At 45.6% G+C, this 24,770-nt stretch overlaps 1 protein-coding gene and 1 non-coding gene across 3 annotated transcripts in view; one reads left to right on the forward strand and one right to left on the reverse strand.

The window, feature by feature from the left end:
* Stat1 (signal transducer and activator of transcription 1) overlaps window positions 1–24,770 on the reverse strand; it is a 40,425-nt gene that overhangs the window by 6,616 nt on the left and 9,039 nt on the right. For both annotated transcript variants that reach the window (XM_031367430.1, XM_031367429.1), the window contains exons 6-21: window positions 21,646–21,735; window positions 18,384–18,462; window positions 17,180–17,271; window positions 16,751–16,902; window positions 14,590–14,748; window positions 13,309–13,401; window positions 10,800–10,859; window positions 9,499–9,528; window positions 9,318–9,411; window positions 8,405–8,446; window positions 6,245–6,328; window positions 5,628–5,726; window positions 4,530–4,665; window positions 2,890–2,939; window positions 2,177–2,271; window positions 1,138–1,283 (exon numbers count right to left, since the gene is read on the reverse strand). In XM_031367430.1, the coding sequence (XP_031223290.1) occupies window positions 1,138–1,283; window positions 2,177–2,271; window positions 2,890–2,939; window positions 4,530–4,665; window positions 5,628–5,726; window positions 6,245–6,328; window positions 8,405–8,446; window positions 9,318–9,411; window positions 9,499–9,528; window positions 10,800–10,859; window positions 13,309–13,401; window positions 14,590–14,748; window positions 16,751–16,902; window positions 17,180–17,271; window positions 18,384–18,462; window positions 21,646–21,735 (1,501 nt within the window). The remainder of the gene's footprint in view (window positions 1–1,137; window positions 1,284–2,176; window positions 2,272–2,889; window positions 2,940–4,529; window positions 4,666–5,627; window positions 5,727–6,244; window positions 6,329–8,404; window positions 8,447–9,317; window positions 9,412–9,498; window positions 9,529–10,799; window positions 10,860–13,308; window positions 13,402–14,589; window positions 14,749–16,750; window positions 16,903–17,179; window positions 17,272–18,383; window positions 18,463–21,645; window positions 21,736–24,770) is intronic.
* On the forward strand, window positions 11,342–11,445 carry LOC116089529. Its single transcript, XR_004118334.1, has one exon. It is a non-coding gene; the product is annotated as a U6 spliceosomal RNA (small nuclear RNA).

Here is a 24,770-nt window from a genome sequence, read left to right on the forward strand (position 1 = left end):
TCTGTTTTTTTTTTTTTTTCCTTTCAGATAGAAAAACCCTATTTTATTAAAACAAGCAATTCTTGAAACAAAACCAACACGCTCTGTGCTGCTTCTTCCCTCTAGCCCTCCAGGGAATATGCTGTGCTTCAGTTCTCTCCTGTTTGGAGCCCAGAACCCCACCTGTGGGTGTGCACTACTCCTCTGAGCTTGGGTTCTCCATCTCCCTCCCCCTACACCCCCTCCCCCATACCTCTCTCTCTCCCTCTCTCTCTCTCTCTCTCTCTCTCCCCTAACTACCCTACAGCCTAAATCCCTATAGCTGGTGCTGCACTGTTTTAAGCTTTCCTGGTCGCTAAGTGACTTCCCCATTGATCAGTTTCTCAGCCCCATCTCTCAGTGGGCTTGGGATATGAACTGCCAGGAAAAAAGAGACCAGGCAGACCTCAGCACCCACTGCCTGCATTAGGCCCTGATTCCAGACTTCCTGTTTCATTGGAACAAAGATCAGTAGAATCTATCCAAAGAAAACAGAAAGTCTGAGGACACCCAGCTTTCCCTATGGTTTCTCCAAGCAAGCCTTAAGCAACTATTAGTTTGTTAAATTACTTTTCCCATCTGTTCTGTTCGACCTATATAATACGGTGATGTTGGAGTGTTTTAGCCATTCAGTTAATAGAAATCTAATATACTGCAGGGATGAAGGTGCAGCTCCTCTGCTTGAAGGTGGATGGAGCTGCACCTCTCCCTCCCAGTTCCTGCTAGCAGCATGTGGAGGGAGCTGCAGGGACACATCTCACAAAGCATGTCCTCACACAGGCACTTTACTCCAGAATGAGTTGAATTTGAAGTTGCACACTGTGGGAAATGTGATCCTTTCCAACAACTAGGAGCAGATAGGACTGATTCACATCCTTGATCCGCAGGCAATAACCCTGAGAGAAAGGAAAAACTTGGCCTTGCTTTGAAATGCATCATTTCCACAACACACTTCCGGGCAGCATATCGCCAGTGTTCACACTAAGTCTCTATGGAGAGCTAGGTTGGGTAATGATAGGATATGCTATTTCCGTTCCAAAGCTATTCCAACAGGCTGATCCTCAGCGATAGACTACAGACATGTGTGGCAGGCCGGCATGTGTGAGACACTTCACTCACCACCTCCATTTTGGGACCGTTCCACCCATGTGAATGTGATGGCCCCTTCCCGGGAGCTCTCACTGAACCTGAGCAGGAACGTCCCAGGCTGCTGGTCCTTGAGCAGAGCACGTTCTCGCTCCTTGCTGATGAAGCCCATGATGCACCTGGAGAGTAAAGAGATTAATGGAGACACCCTGTGTTTCATTCATGAATTTAATTTTCCAGTTTTGACCTTCAGTCTAAGAAAACTGCTGCCACTTGACGAGAGAACATATTATAAAAACGGATGCTTCCAAAATGTTTAACTGGCACTTAAAAGAAGCGTCTCACTTATAAATGCTCGCGGCTAAGTAAGGATCAAGATGGCGCAGCAGGGATGTTGCTCGGCAAACAGGTAATGAGTCTTCTGCCATTACTTGCTGACTTTAAATACCATGACAATGTCTACATATGCATCTTGTACTGGAGATGCAGCCTCAGATAAAAGATCTTCAACACCATCACTTCTGGTCAACTGACATGTACCATTGAGATATCAGTTGATCCCAGGAATGAATGAGCTAAACACTTTCTCTTTCTTTCTTTTGTCCTTTCCCTTCCCTTCTCCTCCCTCTTCCTTCCCTCCCTCCTTCCCTCCCTCCCTTCCTCCCTTCCAACAAAAAAGACCAACTCTCACTGTTAGCCTCAGCTGCCTGGAACTTGCTATGCTATGAGCAGAAATCAGCCCGCCTCTGCCTCAGGTTTCTGCTGAGGTTAAAGGTCAGCACCGCCCCACCTGGTGGTTTCTGATTCTTTACTAGGGCAGTACAGTAAATACTGGAATATTAGCAATTTTTGTGGGAATGGATACATTAATGGCACTAAGAGGTTTGTTTTTAGTTTAGCTTTTAAAAATATAGAGAGAGAGATCCTAAGACATGCTTAATCTCCTGAGGATGTCCGTTCAAGGAGCCTCATACCAGGTAAGTGTACGTCTCTGAGCAAAACAAAAACCCTGCCAAATACTGAAGGCCAGCTCGAATTCTGTCCCAGCCTTAAGAGCACTCAGTGACCTTACCCATCATTCCAGAGGCAGAGCAGGTGCTTCTTAATGAGTTCTAGGATGGTGTCAATCCAAGGCCAGAAGGAAAAATTTTTATCATTAATATTTTCCTGAAAGTATACAAATGCACAATTGGTTAATCAAAGCACTGCTTTGCCCTGCTCTTCCAGAGAGACCCCAGATCAAGCAAGAGTGGCAGTCATTCCTGAGGCGCGCGAGATGCCTGGCTCCCCGCTCTGCCTCTTACTGACTTGCTTTTCCCTCTTTGGCTCCCTTTCCCAAGAGCAGCACCCAGCAAAGATGATTTCCCAGAAGACTGGAAAACGAGAGTGCCCTCACTGTAGCAGAAGCCAGCATGAGCTGCTCAGCTCCAGCTGGTGACTCCTGCAGGGCACTGCCATCCTGTGCAAGTGCCCTCAGCTGGAGCGGCTCTGCACAACTCCACAGCACACGTTTCACACGGCCTTAGCCAAAACCCTGATGATTAAGAGGCTGGTGTGAGGAATGTGGAAGAATGTTATCACTCAGGCAGGTGCTTCCTGCCCGGCTCTGCTTGCAGACCAATCTCCTGCCCTGTAGGAAAGTAAACAACTTGTCCTAGTGGGTGTGAGGGGGACAGACGAACCCGCCAGAGTAAGCAAACAGTGAAGGACCACAGAGAGAAATAGGAGAGCTCCCAGAGTGGGAAGAATTCAAGAGTCAGGATGTAAAACCCAGGGAGTACCCACCTTACAAAACCTTGTCCATGGAATAAGACCATCAGGGCCAGCATTAGGACCTAAAAACAAAGAAACAAAATGAACAAACAAGTAAACAAAAATAGCCTTTTTACCAAACAGAAATTGACCTGCTGGTCTAGTTGAACTGAGAGCTCTTGTATCTACTGCAAAGGGTGACTGCATCATAGGTGCTATGCTCCGGTATATTAACTTGAAATGGACCAGCAATTACACAGACTGAGAGGACCAGCAAGCAGTTTAAAACCTACCAATGGTGGTTTTGTTTCACCCCTTTATTTTCTAAGACAGGGTCTCCCTGTGTAGCTCAGTCAGGCCTCAACTCATTGTTTCCCATCCTTGCCTCTGACTCCACCAGCCTGAGACTACAGATGTGCACCACCACACTGTTGTCTGTTGGTTTGATTCCAAAAGCTTGAAGGAATGCATGGGGGATTACTGAGTATTGGATTATGAAACTGCAGAGAAAGCTAAAGCGTCAAGCCAGCCATCTGGTGCCTCTTAGCTCCTTTCCCAGAGAGCAGACAGATCTCTATAAATCTCACCCCAGGACACACCCTTTCAGGCTGACCTGACTTTGGCATGATCCCTGTCTCCCTGAAGGCTCTGTGAAGAAGCCCTCCTGGACCCTAGCTAGCACCATTTCCCATTGTTCCTCTAACTGCCTACATGAAGTCCCTCTCCACCAAAAGCCCTACAGATTAAATGTACAGTTCAAAATAAGACGAAGATCACCTCCAGGGCATTTTATAAGCTCACTGTAGTTAGGCATTCCCTCAGCCTTCTCACAAATTGGACAGTGGTTCAAACTGATACAAACCATAAACATAATTAGCCATATAAACTAACACAGCATGTGGTCTGAGCTGTGTTAAGTCCACTACTTTGTTTAAAGCAAACCACAGATAAGCTACAACAAACAGGAAAAAAAAATCCTTGCATCTCATCAAATGTGGATACAGAACAAGATCCTAGACCTTCATTAATGTGCACATGTGAGTGAAGACCCTTCCAGGGACATCCAGTTAAGAAGGACCCACTTCGTCTATATCACCCTGCTACACAGACAGCAAACCTGGACAACGGTTTTGATGGAATTTTAAAGACATGCTTCGGATACTCCGGTTCACTGGAAGGTCTGTTGGCGATAAGGGAAGGCTTTGACTTTTCCCTGTAGATGATGAGTAAGTCTTCCCACATTAGCCACTGAGAGAACCATCTACCACGGTCCTGACTGCTCAGACAAAGCTGTGGCTCTGCCTCCTGCAACCACAGCCCAGCTGCAGTAAGAGCCTGGGGTTTGTAAGCCTGGAGCTTTCTTATGTAAGGGATTTTCCTCTTTTACTTCTAAGGACGTTAAGAGCTCTCCTTGCTCATTGATAGTCATATTTCAGGCTCATAATCTACAAATTTCCCTCTAAGATCCTGGCTCAGACATATTAGTGTAAGAGAACAAGGGTCATTGTTCCTTTACCAGGACTCAATAGTGTTTTCAAAGCCTTGATCTCACTTGGCTACATCAGCTGTAGTTAAAACACCCAATGGATTTTTAACACTCTTCTACCCCTAAGAAACAGCATGAAGAATGACTGAAGGAGAAAGCTGACTCGTGGGTGCATGCCCTATCATACCCAGAAGCTTCTCTCCCAGCATGCTCAGCTGGTCTGCGTTGAGACCTCTCTTGGTGACTGATGAAAACTGCCAACTCAACACCTCTGAGAGCTGGGACCACCGTGCACACGGGGGGTTCAGGAAGAAGGAGAGATTCTGGAAAGAAAACACCCAGAAACTGGAGTTACAAAGGAGCCACCTGCCACAGGGAAAGCTCAGACGCAGCCTGCCCCAGAGCTCAGTGCTGGCTTATGTGACACACAGGCAGTCACAGCTGGGGATGAGAATCCTCAGAATTAGCAGGTTCACGCATGAGAATCTATTTATCCACTATAACTTACTTCTAACTCCAAAACTCAATACTTGAGGCAAGTTTGTGATCACAGATTAATGTTCCCAGCTAAGAGAGAGCAAAACAACATCCTGGTGTTTTGCTACACTTCACAATTATCTTGGCCTCTCTGGTTTTCACATTTTTTTTTTTTATTTTTGTTAGTGACATCATTGTTTAAAATAGTGCTAGGCACACGAAAGCTGGAGGGACATTATGGAGAGAGTATGTTAGATAAGCTTCACTCAGGCATGTGTTACAGTGTAACAAGTCACCAGATCGACTAGATAAGGTGCCTTTAAAAAGAAGCACACTCACGTTTCCTATACACGGGCTGCCAAGAGTGCTTCAACTGAAGGGTTACGGAAGCTGAGCTCTAAATTTTCCCTTGGGAGCAATGATTCTCTATTTGATTAGCCAGAGCTCCTGACTACTTTATGGAACACAGTGCTTCCTAATGAGAATCAACTAGCCAGTCTGCAGTGTCTTCCTGCTCTAATAAAATGCCTGCCCATTTAACAAATAGCATACATTTTAGAACAAGCAACCCAGAAGGACTCCCTCTACAACCAGAAAAATAAAGACATCGACTGCCTGAGTGCATCCATAAAGCCACATGGAAGGAAAATCACTGTTCCCATGGCCAGCACATACATGTGACTATTTTCCCATCACACAAGGCCCTCAGTGATGCCACAGGACACTATCTTCCCCAAACCCTGGTGATGGGAGCAGCCAGCAGCAGCGGCCCTGGTTAACTATACTAAAGCACGTGGGTTTTCCATACCCTGGGCTCTGTCACCAGCATGTTGTACCACAGGATAGAAGCCCAGCCACTGGGGAGCTGGCTGACGTTGGAGATCACCACAACAGGAAGAGAGGTGGTCTGAAAGTGAACAAAGACTTTGAAATCATTTAAATCTCCCTCCTAGTAGTTAAACACTCAACAGTGACCGGCACAGTCAGAACATTTCTTTTGCAAAATTTTAAGGTTAATTCAAGTCTCCAGTTTCCTAGATCATTAATGTCAACATAGTATTAGCTGGAAAAGATCACTTTGGGGACAAGAGAGATGGTTCAGTAGTTAAGGGCACTATCTTGATCTTCCAGGGGCCCAAATTTGATTCCTAACACTCACATGGTGGCTTATAACTGCCTGTAACTTGGGTCCCAGGAGATCTGATGCCCTCTTCTGGCCTTTGCAGGCATCACACATACATGTGGTATATAGGCATACATGCAGATAAAACACCCATACTCAGAAAATTTTAAAATATTAATAATTTTAAAGGGATCATCATTTTTTAACAATTAGGTAAATAACTCTGAAATAAAAACTGAAAACTAAGCCTTTGTGGAGGTAAAGATTAAGTGTGTTCTCCCTTAGGAAGCTGTAAAGCTTACCTCGAGGTCAATCACCAAGCCTGGCTGGCACAACTGGGTTTCAAAGCTAAGAGAGTGAAGTTCTTCGGTGACAATGAGAGGCCCCTTCAAAAGGAAAAGAAAACAGCTCTCAAAAGCCAGATAGGTTGCAGAGACCCTAAAATCAGCTGTGATCCAGAACTTGGACTTCAGAACTCAATAATAATCCCAGCTTTTACTACTCCAAGCTTCTTGGTGCTCTTCAAAGGCGACTGTAATTACGGCAAGGATTATGTATTCAGAGACAGAGACACCAGTGAGAAAGGGACAGCCACAAGTGGGTTTATCCACAGCTATGACCCCTTGACCTCCAGCCATCTGCCCACTCCCACAGACTACACACCTTACAGGGGCAGTGGGGGTGAGGGTGGGTCTTAAAAGTCAGAGCCTCTCCTGAAAGTGCAAATTAACCCACATATGCTTGGTCCTAAGTGCTTTGGTTTGGTAGAGAGGGATAGTTTCAAAGTGACTTCATACACAGCTCTTTTGTGTCACACCATTTTGGAACTGTAGAGAATGCTGCTAGACCTAGGAGGTGGCAAAGACAGCTAAGGAGATGCTGTCTGTGCTGCACAGACCAGCATTTGTCTCGTAGCTGCAGTGGCCTCCAGTGGCCGTCATATGGAATAACAGCCAACAATGTGTGCTCTAAGGACAATTTCAAAACAACCCAGGCCCAGACTATCCCTTTGTCCATCTCTCATTCCCTTCTTTTCTTCCCCCAAAGCCCCTCTCTCTGTGTAACAGCCCTGGTTGTCCCGGAACTCTGTAGGCCAGGATGGCCTTCAACTCAAGAGATTCTCCTGCCTCTGCCTTCCAACTGCTGGGATTAAAGGCCTGCACTGCCATGCCCAACCATTTCTCATTTTTCAATTATCACGAACATAACTTCTAAGGCCCAGGTTGTAAAACAGGATCTATGACAAAGCAATGTAGGAGACGCAAGGGCAGGGAACCCTCTGCAACACAAGGTCTTCAGAATCGGTCACTGTGCTGGCTAACTTTACGTTACACAAGCTAGAGTTATCCGAGAGGAGGGGACCTCAATTCAGGCAACGCCCCTATAAGGTTCAGCTATATGAGATTTTCTTAATTAGTGATTGATGGGGAGGGCCCAGCCCATTGTGGCTGGTGGTGCTACCCCTGGACTGGATTCTATCAAAAAAAAAAAAAAAACAGGCTGAGCAAACTATAGGAAGCAAGGCAGTAAGCAGCACCCCTCCATGGCCTCTGCATCAGCTCCTGTGTAGTGAAAATTCGGAACTTTTGGTTTCTTTAAAAAACACAGAACTATTCTGAGTGTGTTTTCGTTTTGACCCCGGGTGTGGGGTGTGGGGCTGCTTCAGACTGTCCTCAGCAGCTGACTGGTTTGCCTTCGGCTCTAGCAGAAGCACAATTTTGCCAGCTATAGATAGTTTCTGCAACTGGGTGACATTTGGAAGTCTAGGACGTTTCAGAGGGTATGTAAGGGCCTGGAGGGTGGCCCTAATCAGCAGGAAGTCGTCTAACAATAACATCCCTTTCCACCCCCACCCCCACCCCGCTTTATTCTGGGATCTCTTTCCTTTCCTCTCTGTCCTTCTTTTTCCTCTCTTATCTAGTGTTAGGAGGTTGAAAGGGTGAAGTTAAAAAAAAAGGGTGGAAGAGAAAAGAACCCACAAAGGAGCACAAGCCAGATATCCTCCTGCCCGTTCCTCCCCGCTTGAGTTCCTACCCCGGACTTCTGTCAGAGATGGACAATGTGGAAGTTAAGCCAAATAAACCCTTTCCTCCCCTGTCTGCTTTTGTTCACAGTACTTCCTTGCAGCAATGGAAACCCTAAGCAAGACAGTCACCTTCATCCTCTCCAGCTTTTCTGTGCATTTCTGAGGTAAACCATGCTAACTTCTGGGTCTTCATTTCTTCACCCAGGTGAACAATATGAAAGCCTACCGTACCCCATCGAGTTGGCTGTCTTTGTAGGGCCAATGAGACTGTGGGCTAAACTGCCTTTCAACCAGAGAGCACACAGGAAGAGTGTTCTTATCATCCCCACAGATACCCCGGTGCTCTTTCTTCCACGTCGGGTCCCAGGACTCTGATGCGTCCTCTCGAAACGGACCTGTTCTATTAGGACCCGCTTGCCACCCCACAGGTGCTCACCTCATTAGTTCTGTTCCCAGCATTCTTCTGTTCCTTCAGTTGCTGTAAAAGAGGAAACCAAATGGCAAGTTAATCATGAGAGTTGATGCGTTTATGCACAGATCAGTTCCCAGTCAGAACTAGAAAGAAAGGTGTGACAATCTATCTCCTCAGAACAAGAGGGAAGAGTGTCTCTTCCCGAAGCCCGGTGGAGTATGGGTACTCTGAGGGAGAAGATGCCTCAGGACCAAGGCCTGCTCCTTCTGCGGGCAATGGTACGCACACCAAGCACCTTCAGCAGCCGTGATTTCATGGCCCCAGGCACACGAAACAGCTTCTTGTTGGTCTCTGCAGAGTCTTCCAGATCAGGCTCAGCACACCGGGCTGACCTAGTCTCCCAGTTCAGATTTCAATCCTTGAGCTTTAAAGGGCCAATCTGGACACTCTCAGACTTCCGACCTGAATGGAGGCTCTCACCTCCCAGGTAGCTCTCAAGCTATGAAGTCTGGAGCTCACAAGCTGGTACCCAGTGAAAAGGTACCGTTAAGCTCCTTTCAGACTCAGCCCCAACACTGGGTTTATGGAGACCAGAGGAAAGCATCACCCTTCCACCCAGTGGAAAGAGGTCTCCTTCTCTTGCAATGCTAGTAGCCATGCTGCTACACACTCGGAAGGCGGGAGAACTGAAGACTGAACTTGGGGATGGTTTCCTTAGAATACTGCCTCAGGGGCTGCTCAGAGAGGAGGTGGCAAGCGCTTAGATAATTCATGCACATGCAAGTTTATAAAGCACTTTACTGAGGTCAGTAGAGCCCCTGTCAAAACACACAGCAAGGAGACTCGGTATGAAGAAGGGACCAGGATCCCACAGTAGGGAAAGTCTAGGGGCCGATACTGTAAGACTTCCAAAGGACCAGCAAACCGCTCTACCTACCAGGTGTCGGAACTCAGCCGCCAGACTTCCATTAGTGGATTCTTCCATGTTCATCACTTTTGTATGTGTACCCAAGATGTTGAACTTCCGAAATCTATACAATGCAAGACATAAATCCTTAAAATGCTTCGAACTACTAGACAAGCAGGATAGCCAAGTATGGTGCACATGCTACACCTACCCTTTTACTGTGTTTTTCTCGTTCACATCTCTGTAAAAAAAATACGTAAATTTGAAATAAGATTTAATAGATACAAAATAGATGCATATGAATACACAGTCATATAAACAAAAGAGAAAATAACTACATTGGCTGTGGGCGGTACTGTAGTTACTTCCTAGCTCACTGCCCCTTGTGGTTTACCCTTCGACACACAGAAGACAGAGAGAGGCAAAAGACCATGAGCTCCAGACCAGCGTGTGCTGAGGAGCAAGACTGGTCTCATAAACTCACCTAAAATATGTACAAAGTAACAAGGGGTCTTATACACTGTGGTCCCTGTCCTTTCGCTCACTTGTTCCTTCCCGCCCATGCCAGTGAGGTCAAGTAACACTGAATGTCATGAGTGGTAAGCCACCTGCCTGGCATTTCTCTCTTATACAGCCTGCTGCCAACTCTACACTATGGGGAACTGTGAGGCATAAATGGTTAGCAGGTCTAAGGAGCTCAGTGAACTATCTCAGCACTGTCCCCTGTCTCAGCACTGGTGACCCAGAGACAGCAATGCTCTGTTGCCCCAGAAATGAGAGGACATCACAAAGCAACTAAGCTTTACCTCATTCCCTATTGTCTGGAGTGATTTTGGGAAAATAACAAGATAGTGTTTTTCCCATTCTTCTTCCTTCAGTGCTGGGGACTGAACATAAGAGAATGCAGCAGGCTTCACTGTGCCTCCCACCCAGCCCCGTCGCTTGCCCTCATGCCTCTCTCAGATGGCCCTAACCTCACCCCAGGAACGACCTGCCCCCGGGCTACAGATACACAAGCCTGGATCTTTGTGTGTGTGGCACTAAGGGCCTCGTCTTTGGGACTGGCCTAAGAGGTGTACTGTGTGAAGCCCAACTGCTTTAACACTTGATGAGGGCAATCTCCTTCCCTCTGTTTGCTCTTTCGTTTATTCTAGTTTAGAGAGCACATGCTCTAGGCAAAGCACCCAGTCCTCAGGAAGGAGCCAGTTATCAAAGCTTGCTAGGATGGCTAGTGTTGGCCCTGGGTAGCCCATTAGGTGCCAGTTATCGAAGCCTGCTAGGATGGCTAGTGTTGGCCCTGGGTAGCCCATTAGGTGCCAGTTATCGAAGCCTGCTAGGATGGCTAGTGTTGGCCCTGGTAGCCCACTAGGTGCCTCTCCTTATAGGCCATGGCCTCAGGACCTGCAGGGCAGCCCTGGTCCTGGAAAGAGTTTCCAATCTGCTTATTTGATGGCGAGGTAAACAGAACCAGCATTTTAAATAGCATCCTAGATAAGATAGAAGAAATCTTACTTGTCAAAAGAGACTTTCACTTTCAAGTTATAGTTCAGCTCTTGCAATTTCACCAACAGTCTGGAGAGAAAAGTAATAGTCATTACCTTAACAAAAGCCATTGACTAAAATTGATTTACTATGCAAATTCCCCAACAGTGACCATTTCTATAAACTACTCTCCCCACTTTTAGATTACAGTTGTTAAGATGAACTGACAGGTTTATATAGCTTTTTGGCTTTTCTTCTCACGTACATTTGTAGTCCGTCCCTAGCTGGCGATGCTGGGACAATTCTAACATTAAACTCTAACAAAACACAGAACTGACTTTCCACTCTAATAAGACATTAGTAAAAAAAACAGCTACAGCTGCTTTTTTACATAACCCGTCAACATAGTTTTAATCAAAATTTCCACTTCTTATTGATACTATATGGGCAAAAAGTGAGTATCACTCTTTACAAAACTTATATTTAATTTCCTGTGCTGTTGGGAGAAAATACAAAGCACCACCAAGAAATTAAATGACAACTACTACCCATAATCAGAAAGCAGCAGAATGGTGCTCGCTTCGGCAGCACATATACTAAAATTGGAAAGATACAGAGATTAGCATGGCCCCTGCACAAGGATGACACACAAATTCGTGAAGCTTTCCATATTTGAAAGAAAGAAAGAAAGAAAGAAAGAAAGAAAGAAAGAAAGAAAGAAAGCAGCAGAATGGCAACAGGGATGTAGAAAGAGAGTGGACTAGGGCCAGGTGCCTCCACTCTGACAGCTAGGGACCTAGGAAGGAGCTTGGGGCCTCTGGTCTGGAGCGGGGGTGGGGTGGGGGGGAGGAGAGTGGCTTTCCCCTTTCCTGTCCATTGTGAATGCTAGACTCCACTGGTGTTTATGAGTGTTACAGGACTGCCTGGCAGAGAAACAGCCTCCATGCGCCCGCAGCAGCACCTCACAGAAGACAAGCCCAGCTCTTCCAGGCTGCTCGGCTCCTGAGCAGTAATTACTGAAGGCAGCCATTCCTTAGAACACACCAGAGCACTCCAGAGCATCCCTACCACTGTAGCAGGGACCAAAGCAGACTGAGTACAAACGTAGTCCTAATTTTAACACTTGAAATGCTCTATGCCATATATTTATGTACATATCCCTAGATGTGAAACATGCACACGTGGGTACAAAATTATGGGAGGATAGATATGGGTTATTTACTGCAGTTGTCCACAGATATTTAGATCACAGAACACTGGTACAGCCTGGTGAAAGAGATGAATTCACTCACCAGAAAAATGTATACACCACAATCTACACTCACACACTACTTCAGCGTCTTGTCTAGGGCTCATTAAAGCTCTATTATGAGCGAGCCTATGCACATCTGGGGAAGGCTGCCTGGAACTTTGTCTACAAGCATTTCTGAAAGTCGAAGAGAAGGCACTCTGGTCAGCTTGAGTGTGGCAGACATGGCTCTGGTAGATTTTGCCCTTTTCCTCAGTTTACTCTGCCTTGCAAAAGACCATTAGACTCTCTATTCCTGAAGCTGGCCGCCGAGGCTTATTCCCTCACTTGGCCACTTCCCCCTCCTGAGACTGACCAGCAAGGTCCAGCTATCTAAGTATCAAAGTCAAGTCCAGCAATTAAAAGCCCCTCTGGCTCACCTAATTAACATGCCCAATTAAAATTAAACAACTCATCTTAACATGGAGGTTCCCCCTTTACCTTTATAAACAGCCATTTTTCTATGGGCCATATGTGCTTCCTCTCAATCCAGAGACAGTCTTTTGTCCCAGTCTGGGACAAATACACATTCCCCCTCTCCTTTTCCCCCTTCTCCCTTCTCTCCTATCCCCTCTCCCTCTCCCTCTTCTTCTCACTCTTCCTCTATAGCCTGTCTTTGTTCCTTATCACTGTCCTCTGTCCCTTTGGTAAAATAAATTCCCTTTGTGCTGAGAATCTGGTCATGGGGTTCTTGATCTGACTTCGAGGTTCCCTACACTAAGGTCTTTTTGCTATAAAAATGTCCTATATTTACAATGAGAAAAAAGAGGCACATGCGTATATGTGCAACTATATTAAATACTTGTAGTTTGAGTATAAACTTTGGCTATTCAAAGATTTCATATTAAAATGACTACTCAAAACTTGTTTTCTCTAGATCACTCTATAGAACCATTTTTAAAATAGATTGATTTATGTTTATATATATGAGTACACTGAAGCTGACTTCAGACACACAAGAAGACACACACAGTGTCAGATCTCATTACAGATGTTTGTGAGCCACCATGTGATTGCTGGGAATTGAACTCAGGACCTCTGGAAGAGCAGTCAGTGCTCTTAACCGCTGAGCCATCTCACAAGCCCTAGAACCATTTTATAAAAGGAAATTAAAGGGCTAGATATATTCCAGCACTTGGAAAGCTGAGGCAAGAGTATTATAAATTTGAAGCAAGTCAGGATGAAAAAAGGGGTGGGAATTAAAGGCACAAATTCTGGGACAGGCAGCGAATGGAACTGTATTTTCATTACCTCAGCTTCACAGTGAATTGCACCCCAGTCTTCAAAACCAGGGGCCTCTGAGGGTGAGTTGGCATGCACGGCTGTCGTTCCACCACAAAGGAGCTGTCAATATCCCGGAAACACAGATAAATTAGCATTTTCATCACAGGTAACACAGTAAAAAATAAATTAGTAACTTTCCCCTAAAGAGACAATAGATGGAACACTTGAAGGACTAAAAACATTAGAGCTTTGAATAATATTTTGAGAGTCTGACAAACTGGGAAAAAGTAATGTCAGCTGCAAGTGTAGAGTGGCCTATGGGTCACTTTGGAAAAGGGGCCTAATGGGGTAGCTGCAGAATCCATGTGGTTACCAGGTGGACCAGACCAAAATCCTGCTGAGGGTCTCAGAGCCTAGGGGGAAAGGCTGAGAAAGGCTGATGGGAGGCAGGATACGAGAGCCTGGTGCAGGCTGAGGTCACTGTACAGGGAGAAGAGGGCAGGCATCTGACGTCAGACTTGCTGGGCCTGGCACATACTGGCTAAGGGGCAGAAAGAGTAAAAACTACTACACCTTTCCTAAGAAAACAAAAGAAGGAAGAGGCATGGGCGTAAGCAAGGGATGCACACAGAATCAAGTGCCATTAAAAACTGATGAGCCCGTCATGTTGGGAATTGTTCCCAATGCCTTGAATTGATTTGGTTCCCTAATCGGGAATCTAAGGATCCAGACACTGAAAGTCCTTGCCCTCAGTTGGTTTTTGATCAATAAAATGCCAGCGGCCAATGGCTGGGCAAAGAGTGACAGTTCGAAACCCTTATATTTGCACGGGCTTGGCTGAAGGGGGCTGGAGAAACAGAATGGCCATGACTGAGGGGAAAGAGATGGATTTAAGAGCTGCAGAGGGAAGATCATCCGAAATGTAGGAGGAAAGGAAAAACAGCCCCAGAGGGCTGCCCAGAAGCACCTTGGACAGCAGAGACCAAGGGGCCTCACAGAAGGCAACAGAGCCGCAAAGTCAAAGGCAGATTTAAAAGGGGTCTAGCCAGGAGTACAGCAGACGGAGGATTAGAAGTGCCCAGTCCTTACATAGCCAAGGCATTTCAAAAATAAGCTAATGTAATGTATGTGTGTGTTCCATTCGAGAACCCAAAGAGTCCCTGAGCCGGCCGGCGGCTGGAAGTGCACTACCCACTGCCGAGAGCCAAAGCGGAGTAGCTAAACTCCACGGCACACCATCAAACCCTTCCAAGCCGTCCAAATGGCCACAGAGATGGCCTTCTGGATAGTCGCTCTGCCTGGCCTTACCTCTGAATGAGCTGCTGGAAGAGGAGGAAGGTGCGATCTGATAACACCTGCTTGTTTTTTGTAATAGGGTCGGGCTCATAGGTGAACTTCTGTTCCAACTCCTCCAGCTTTTTAAGCTGCTGACGGACCTGCTGCAGGCTCTCTGCAACAATGGTGAACCTGGGAAGGTACGAGACATGGGGTCTCAGGGAGCAACAGTCCCAAAACACATTGGATGAGAGAAACACAGAATCTACACATGTGATGGGCACCACGTGGAATTACACTTCACTCAAGGAGAAACGGAGGCCTGTGGCAGCATTAAGCTCGGTTACTTGTAGAAAACAACTGGCATGCCCTGAAGAATTATAATATGGTCAAAGGCCTCTCGCTGCACAGTTCTGAGAGCTACTATCCTGGTTGTCTTTTGTCAACTTGACACAAACTATAGTTTTCTGGGAAAAGGAACCTCAATTGAAAAAGTGCCTCCATCAGACTGCCTGAGCCAAGCCTGTGAGCACTTCTTAATTAGTGACTGATGTGAGAGGGCCTAGCCCATGGTGGTTGGTGGCAACTCTGAGCAGTTTATCCAGGGGTGTATAAGAAAGCAGGCTGGCCGAGCAGTGGTGGCACACACCTTTAATTCCAGCACTTGGGAGGCAGAGGCAGGCGGATTTCTGAGTTCGAGGCCAGCCTGGTCTACAGAGTGAGTTCCAGGACAGCCAGAGCTACACAGAGAAAGCCTGTCTCAGAAAAAAAACAAAACAAATAAACAAACAAAAGAAATAAAGAAAGCAGGCCGAGCAAGCGGCACTTCTTTATGGCTTCTGCTTCATTTCCTGCTTTTAGGTTCCTGGTTTAAGTTCCTGCCCTGACTTTCCTCAGTAATGGAGTGTAACCTCAGAGTTTTAAGCTGAAATAAATCCTTTCTTCCCCAGGTTTCTTTTGGTCATGGTGCTTTATCAGAACAATAGAAACCCTAACTGAGATACAAAGCAAGATAATCAGGGCAGGGCTCCAGGTGACCAGAGACTTCAAAGAATCTAAGCTTTCAAAAGATTCCTTTCTTTCAGAAGACAGGCAGGAGAGCAGCAAAGCAGATGCCTTCGGGTGACTCAGGCATATACCAAGGAGCCACTGAAGGTTTTGTGTAGAGTCAGTATAGCCGCTGCAAGGCCTCTTAGAGACACTGAAGGACCTGGATTGGGGCAGCCTAGAAGAAACAGGCTAGCCACCTGGACTACTGTAACTTGCTAGCAGGAAATTTGTTCCTGTTCTGTCCTCTAGGCCGCCACCCGGGACCCTTCTGAATAAATGAGGAAGCAGAGAAAATGGAGCCCCTGTGGGAGATACAAGCATGCTTATGCTCTCCAGGGCCAGCTGAGTGGATGAAGCCAGTTCAGGAAAGGGGTTGATCTTCCACAATGAGCAGCAGCAGCTCCTTTGCTGCCGCATCTCACTTCTGTCTCCTCAGCGCTGTCCAGCCAGTCAGCAGGCCACTTCTGTGTGTTCTCCACCACAGGAATTGCCTGCTGGAAAGAGTTCCTCCCCATTTTCCTAAAGTACGCCCTTCACCCTCAGCTGTGCAAAGCTCTTGAGGAGAAAGCCTCCCAAATCAATCTTTTTTGGGGTGTTGGAGTCCCAGAAAAGTGTTTGCCATTCAGCCAACATTCACAGATAATATAGTGGATGGATGACTGGATGAATGGACCATAAGAAACTAGTAATTCATCTAAGCCTGGAAAAAAATTGTTTTGACAGAGTTTCTCTGTATGACCTTGGCTGTCCTGAAATTCGCTCTATAGACTCAGAGACTAGGCTGGCCTGGAACTCACACCTGCTTCCTGAGAGCTGGGATTAAAGGCATGTGACTCCACTGCCTGAATAGGTATTTTGCTTTTAATAAATATCAGGTCTCAAACTGGTCGGTGAGCTCAGTAACTACTATTCATTTGGGATTTTGTATGGTCGAAATCAGGCAATCAGGCAGACATAGCTGAACACGGCCACAACCACATGTACACTGTTCTTTCCAAATGCTCTCAGGCAAGAAGCTGAACATGTCAAGGTCTCCGATGCAGTGTCGACCGGGGCCCATTTGACCACCAGCCCAAAGGCACTCTCGATGAGTGTCTGTGGTCCACACATGAGCGGCCAATATTCCACTCCGGGAAAATCTTACCAGCTTTGCAGCTGATCCAGGCAAGCGTTGGGCGGTCCCCCAATGCAGGCACTCTGCTGTCTTCGCTTCCACTCCACGAGCTCATCATTAATCAGAGTGTTCTGAGTGAGCTCGATAGAATTCAGCAACTCTCTGATTTTGTGAATTATTTCCTAAAGGGAAAGGAAGAACAAGGTGGAGTAAATTCATGTGTAACTACTGAACTTTGAGAGATTTTTTTTTTTTGAAACAAAGCGCGTATCTCTTCACACTTTGCTGGACCTAATTTTTCCAGGCCCGTGAGCTGGCTCCACAGGTAGTGGTGCTTGCAGAGCCCAGGCTGGACTCCCAGGAGTCACATAGCTGTCCTCTGCTCTCTGCCCTCACACACAAAGAAAATAGCAATTCAAGTCCATAATGTATGCTCCATGACGGGGAAGCGGTCACTACCTTTCTCTTATTGTCAAGCATTAAAAACATCTTATGGAGCAGCAGCTGTTCCTGTTTTTGGTCACTCTTCGCCACACCGTTGGCTTCACTTTCTGTGAATGAAGGAACAGGGGGTAAGTCTAAATGTGCAAAGAAGATAAATCCAGCTAAAACCACGGTTCACACAAACTTGGATAAAACGTGATAAAAACGCAAAGTCTGATGTTAACTGTAAACTTGACCGAATCTAAAATCACTGGGTGACAGGCTCCCGGAGAGCCTGGGAGGGAATTCCTTGATTACAGTGACTGATGTGGGAAAGGCCACCTTGGCTGAGGGCATGACCAGTCCCTGTGCAAGGATCCCAGACTATACAAGGGAAAGCGGGAACCTAACTACAGGGCGTGCATTTGTGTCTCTCTGCTTCCTGTTTGTAGATGCAGTGTGAGCAGCTTCTTACAAGCTGACTACTCCTCAGTAAAGAACTGTGCCTGGAACTGCAGCTATAACTCCCTTAAGCTGCTTTCCTCAGAGGATTTTCTCACATCGATAGGGAAAGAAACTAAGACAGAGTTTCCCCTTGTCTATCCTAAGAACAGTTAAGTGCAACAGTTAAAGGCGGTGGTGGTGCACGCCTTTAGTCCCAGCACTTGGGAGGCAGAGGCAGGTGGATTTCTGAGTTCAAGGCCAGCCTGGTCTACAGAGTGAGTTCCAGGACAGCCAGGGCTTATACAGAGAAATCCTGTTTTGAAAACAACAACAACAACAAAAACAAAAACAAACAAAAAACCCCCCAAAAAAACAAAACAAAAAACAAAAAACAAGTGGTGACAATAAAACACGGTGCTGCAGCCACATCGGAGCCACTTCTGCAGGGTTCATGGATGTTAGGATATAGAAACTATAGTTGTGTACCATTCTGTCTTTCCCAACAAATACTTTGTTCTCCTCCCTTGAAGCCATCTGCCAATGACTGGAAGCAATTTTGATTGTCACTGCTGGGGGTTGGAGGGTAGTGCTATGAGCCTCACACTGTAAGGCACCAGACAGGACTGTGCTATAAAGGAAAACCATCTCAGTCCAAACCAGCAGCACAGCTGAACGCTTGAAACATACTGGCCTCCGTCATCCAGAAGCCCAGAGCAGTCAATCAGTCTGAAACTATCTGGTGTTTACTAATGTAGTGAGGGGAGAGAGCAGCCAGTGGGCACTGTTGGATACTCACCTCTGTTCTGAGAGGTCTTGCATTTAAAGTCATATTCATCTTGTAAGTCTTCTAGGGTCTTGATTTCATGCTCTATGCACTGCAGATAAAGACATAAATAAGTTTTCTAACACCCTGAAAGACGGGCCATCCTTATAGAACTCCAATCTTTTACACAAAATATTTCAATAATAAGGAGTGTAAGAACATTTTTCAGAGGGTGGGACAAACCTGTGACTTCCAGCCGAGAGCATGATGTGAGGAGAGCTTAGCCCTCGTGCATCCCTTACTGATGGAACCATCAAGATGAGGACAGAAACAGAAACCAGGAAAGGGTTTTAGCTTGGGGAATTTATCTGTGGCTGAATGACACGAAACAGCAGAGAGTTAAGCTGGGGAGCTCTGACCCCACTCCTCCCAGCATCCCCTCCTTATGGATCTACAGTCATTTGGGGGATGGAGATTACTAAAGAAATGCATCAGCTTGTCTGTAGGTCGCAGGCCCCCGTGCTAACGAAGCTGAGCCCAGGTCTAAGTGAGATGCAGAAGAGTTTGGGGAAAACTGACTGAACAGACATCAGCTTGATCACATGACCTTGTGGACAGTTGATCTAGGCGGATCCAGAAAGTGGACCAATGAGACAGTATGGGTGCCACTGGCCTGTCAGCACTCAGGAGATGAATGAGATATCCAGAGCTACAAGAAGGACAGGCTAGTCCTCCAAGCTTCAAACAAGCTGCCCTGGTCAAGTTCCTCGAGTCCTCCAGACTGTGAATACAACTGTATTCCTAACACCAAATCAGGAATACTCATTTCAAATAGTCAAAGAACTTTCTCAGAGGTTTGTATGCACTCATCCCTATGGAACAGAAGTGGAGACTTCGAAGGACACAAGTGGGTGCAGACTGCTCGCCAACTCTCCCAGAGCATGCGGGTGTTTTGTGCCTACCTTGAACCTAGATCACTGACACATCCTAAGTACCATGGTGGGAAGAAGTGTTTTCTGTTTATTGGGGGTGCTATCAATCCTCCACGCTATGAGCTAATCTACAATCTTCCAAAGGGCAGAAATAATATGCTTCATACATTGTTGATGTTCCTCTACATCATTAAAGACCAAAACAGTCAGGAATGATGGGAGAGTTCATATTGGCCCATCTGCCGTGAAAATTTTATGGACTTCGGAGAATAGTGGGTCGTTTAAATCCAAACATTTCTACTTTTATTTTAACTGACTGGGAAGAAACTGACTCTAGGCAACTCTGAGTGAGCATCTCTTCTGAAAATGAATGTCTGTAGACTTGTTAGATTGAACAAGAAACAAATTGTTATGAAGCTCCCTAGGAAACATGTCCTCTACCATCGACTCCAAGAAATATTCTGTGTTGGGTTACTCTGAAATCGAAGCTCTTGGATGCCACCTGCCCACTTCACTCAGTGGTAAGGACACGTTTTCATTGCACCCTTTAGCACAATCATTCACCATCGAAACTATTTTTCATTGTTATTAGTTAAGAGCTCAAAAAAGAATGTCTTCTTTGTTGTATCTCTACTTCCCCAGAGTCTTATAAGTTAGCCTAAAGCAGAAATGAAATTGATTTCTAAGTGATGTAGTAATTAATCCTGATGAGCAAGTATTTTTAACACTAAAATAGATTTATAATTATAAAAAGATCATTTACCAAAATTAGAAAATTTAAAACATTATCAAACTTACAACATCCGGTTCAGGGTGTAAATTTTTATTTCTCTGTACAATTGTGTATGTGTATGTGCGCGCACTCATGTGGAGGCCAGAGGAGAATGTTGAGCATCCCTCTCTGTCAGTCTCTGCTATTTCCTTGAGACAGGTTCCCTCCTTGAGCCCGGAGCTAGGCTGGCAGCCAGCTAGCCTCAGTGACATCAGTAATACCATAGTAAACCTGAGTTACAGTTGTAATTTACTACACACAGCTTATTAAATGGGTTCTGGGCATCTGAACTCAGGTTTTCATGCTTATTTGACCCATGAGCTATCTCCCAATCCGTCCTCATCATATTTGAATGTCTTTCAATGATTTCAATAATCTCATTGTGAAGCGTACAATAGAGAAAACAAGCTCATGGATAACCTTGTCCCTCACAAGTAAGAAGGCTGAGCAGACATGAGGGAGATTGGGAAAGTCCTGGCATGCTCACCAGGATTACTAGAGTCTTCTTACCGAGACACAACTCAGCTTAAATGAGGAATCATATACTCACCCTTCAAATTAGCCTCATTTGTTTGGGATCTAGTCACCTTTCTACATATCTGTCCTCTGGATTTCCCTGGCTATTTCCACATTAAGGTCACTTATTTCTATTCAGTGAAGCATTACCCTAATGCTGCAGAAGAAAGCCGCTGCATGAATCCAAGTTTATGAAGGGTGCTGTCCAAAGCCCCTGAGTCCAGGTCATGCTCCTGTTGCCCAGACACTACTGAACCTCTCAGCTGGGGTAGACACGAAGGGACCCCCCCTCAGCTAGGGTAGACATGAAGGGACTCCCCCTCAGCTGGGGTAGACACGAAGGGACCCCCCCAAGTCCTACTGAACCCCTCAGCTAGGGTAGACACGAAGGGACCCCCCCTCAGCTAGGGTAGACATGAAGGGACTCCCCCTCAGCTGGGGTAGACATGAAGGGACTCCCCCTCAGCTGGGGTAGACATGAAGGGAACCCCCAGTCCTACTGAACCCCTCAGCTAGGGTAGACACGAAGGGACCACCCCTCAGCTAGGGTAGACACGAAGGGACCCCCGCCCCCAGTCATTTGCTGCCATCCACCACCTTGAGGATTTATCTTAAAGTTGCTGTAAACATCTTATTCTAATCAGAAATGTGTTGAGATAGATTTGCATGAAATGGCTTTTGTTCATGCTCTGAGTCTTAGGGTGAAACAGTGCTCTAGAAGGCGGGTCCTGTTCATCCTGAAGCCCCCTGTAACTCCAGGGATGCCCTGTGAGAAATGTGGCTACACGGGATGATACGTGCAGCATCTAGCTTGTTGGACAATGAGTGCAGAGTCAACCTTGACTGCGTGACCCCACCAAGAAGAAAAAGCTCAGGGTTTAGAAGCCAAAGCAGAGTTATAAGACATGCAGCTGACCTGGTTTTCTCCTGGTTTAGAACTTTAGAATGATCTTTCTTTTCAACTATTAGTTACTAGGTTAACACTCAGAGAAACTGAAACTTCTTCCAAGGTTGTAGGAAAAGAACTAAAACAAAAAAACAAAACCAAAACCGCATGTATTCTGTCAGTACTCACCATGACTTGATCCTTGACATTTCTGACCTTACTGTCCAGCTCCTTCTGTTTATCTAGCATCACGGTGTTATGAATATTTCCCTCCTGGGCCTTTAAGGGGAAACACATCATTAGCAGCCATCATTTTCTCTGACCTATTTACTCACTTGGTTACATTCCAAAGTCAATTCCATACCATGTGGCCCACCTTATTCTAAGACATTGCAAATCTTACTACAGACTCCCCATATATGTATCAAAAAAAAAAAATCTTACTTTCCAAGGCCTTGGAAAATGCTGGCAAACTAATTAATAAAGTTGCAGGAGTGTGGGCATATTCCTGTTGAGGGCTGTACAAGTTTCCATGAATTCATGTAGTTTAATGACACCATTATTTAAGGCTTGTCAAATTCTGCACACAGATTATGTACACAGCCCAGTAACTGTTACCTTAAGACCTTGTGATTCGACGCGGGTTCCCTACATCTGCTGCGCCTTCACCTGACAGCTTACTGCTGGACTTGCAAACTCAGGTCCTAACCGGGTACCATTTTAGCTCCATCCTACTGACTCAGAGGCACACCAAAATTAGAAAGCACTGCCATCCAGGGCTGTGCAAGCCCTGCTCAGCCACAGAAACTATAGTAAATACAAACCTCAACTCTCCCGGGAATAATCAGACCTATCGGAGGATTCAGGAAGAGCACCTTTGTCTACCTTGGGCAAACCCTGGTTTGTTTACGTAGGATACATTAGCTAGGTAAATGTCAGGAATGTTCTGGACAGAGCTGTGAGTAGTAAAATAGAGACTATACTCACAGAAATCCTAGCAAAAACCCATGCCCATCGATAGAGCTTGCTATGCCCTTCACAGTACAGACCCTATTAGATTTTACCTCATAGTAGGAAAGCTTGTCAGGCAAGCTTATATTCCCCTAGTGCTTTCAGTTCTCTTTAAAATATCCTATATATTATCTTTTGAAACTAATAGATGAAAATATTTTTAAAATTCACAGAGTAATGATCACGTGACATTTCAGTTTCTCAGCCACTGGGTAATGGTTTAATCGTCTCCTCAATCTCCTTCCTTTAATCTCCTCAATCATGTATCATTTCTTCACAGCAAACCGCTCAGCATCATCTGCAGTTTAGCACACACTGGCTTCTGGCTACACAGTATTTCCTACAACAGTTACTCTACTGTGAAATAACAGCATGGAGCTAGCTGCCCCTTTGTCAACTTAAGATCTATAAAACATCTGAAGTTTATTCTTCTATTCTGAGACAGTCTCATGTATCCCAGAGAAACCTTGACCTTACTACATACTGAAGATTGCCTTGAACTCCTGAGACATGTGTCTCCCCGTCCTAAGTCCTAAGGTTATAGGTTCAAACCACCTACCAAGTCAAGCTGGAAATTTAGGCTTATATTTAATGTAATCATATAGTCTTCACTACATTTGCGGGGGGTGGGGGGGCGTACAATTTCCCGGTGCTTTGATAACACAGATTTCTACACATATCTGAGTTTCTTTCTCAGTTGTTCTGCTCCTTCTCATGCGAGCCATGCAGGGTTGTGGATGGTCTCTAGTGTGCTCAGCGCTAGCCCCATGCACTGCCGTAGTCTTCCACACATTCCTTCCTATCATTACACCCTTATTTTTCACATGGATTTCATATTTAGTTTGTACAGCGTTAGAAAACAGACTATGATTTTTACTGGGATCATATAAAAACTATTAACCGAGGGAAAGCTCATATTTGCTGTTCTTAATTCTTACGTGTTTTGTTTTGCTTGCATTTTGGATTTTTTAAAATAATCGCATACAGACAAGGCTGGGCTTCAACATGCTATGTGACTTGTGACTCTTGACCTTCCTACTTTTAATTTATCTCTTTAATTAAAGAATTAATTTGGTCCAGTGACAGACCCAAAGTGGGATCCAGCTCAAGGGGAGGTCCCAAGGCCTGACACTATTACTGAGGCTATGGAGCGCTCACAAAAAGGGGCCTATCATGACTGCCCTCCGAAAGACCCAACAAGCAAAGAGTCAGATGCAGATATTTGCACCCAACCAATGGACAGATACTGCTGATCCCTGTTGTTAAATTAGGGAAGGCTGAAAGAAGCTGAGGAGGAGGGCGACCCTGTAAGAAGACCAGCAGTCTCAACTAACCCGGACCGTCAAGATCTCTCAAACACTGGACCACCAAACAGACAGCATACACCAGCTGATATGAGGCCCCCAACACACATACAGCAGAGGACTTCCTGGTCTGTGTTCATTCAGAGATGATGCACCCTAATCTTCAAGGGACTGGAGGCCCCAGGGAGTTTTGAGGTCAGGAGAGGTGGGGGGTGGGGACATCCACGTGGAGATGGGAGTTTGGGGAGGAGGTGTGGGATGTGGAGCAGTCGGAGGGTGGATGAGGGGGCAGGGAATGGAGTATGGAGTTTAAAAAATAAATCAATTCAATAAAAAAGAAAAGTATCAAAAAGAAACAAAAAAGAGAATTAATTTTTAATTAAATTTTAAAAAAAATTCTTGTGCTTTTAGTTGTTTTCTTCTTGCATCACTGTACCACCTACATGGCAGCGATCCCAGTGGACATAGCAGTCAGTATTACTGTGTGTTTCTGACATACTTCAGTGAATTACTGTCTGTAGAGCATGATGACATGAGTAAGATACTATAATATGTATATATGTATGTATTTCAGCACACCAATGAGAGATCCACCAATTCTGATTTATGGGATGTGTTTATCAAGAATGGGCACAGGAGTTTCTAGCATGTCTGAAAAGAAGCAAAGGCCTTTTCTTCTCCTTTCACTAAGACAGTGGACTATGCCAATGGATTTCCCAGTCACAGTCTCCCTCACTAAGACAGTGGACTATGCCAATGGATTTCCCAGTCATAATCTCCCTCACTAAGACAGTGGACTATGCCAATGGATTTCCCAGTCAGAGTCTCCCTCACTAAGACAGTGGACTACGCCAGTCTACCTCACTAAGACAGTGGACTATGCCAATGGATTTCCCAGTCACAGTCTACCTCACTAAGACAGTGGACTTAGAGTCTACCTCACTAAGACAGTGGACTATGCCAATGGATTTCCCAGTCACAGTCTACCTCACTAAGACA

This window comes from Mastomys coucha, unplaced genomic scaffold, assembly GCF_008632895.1.
Source record: "Mastomys coucha isolate ucsf_1 unplaced genomic scaffold, UCSF_Mcou_1 pScaffold14, whole genome shotgun sequence".
NCBI classification, from domain to species: Eukaryota; Metazoa; Chordata; class Mammalia; order Rodentia; family Muridae; genus Mastomys; species Mastomys coucha.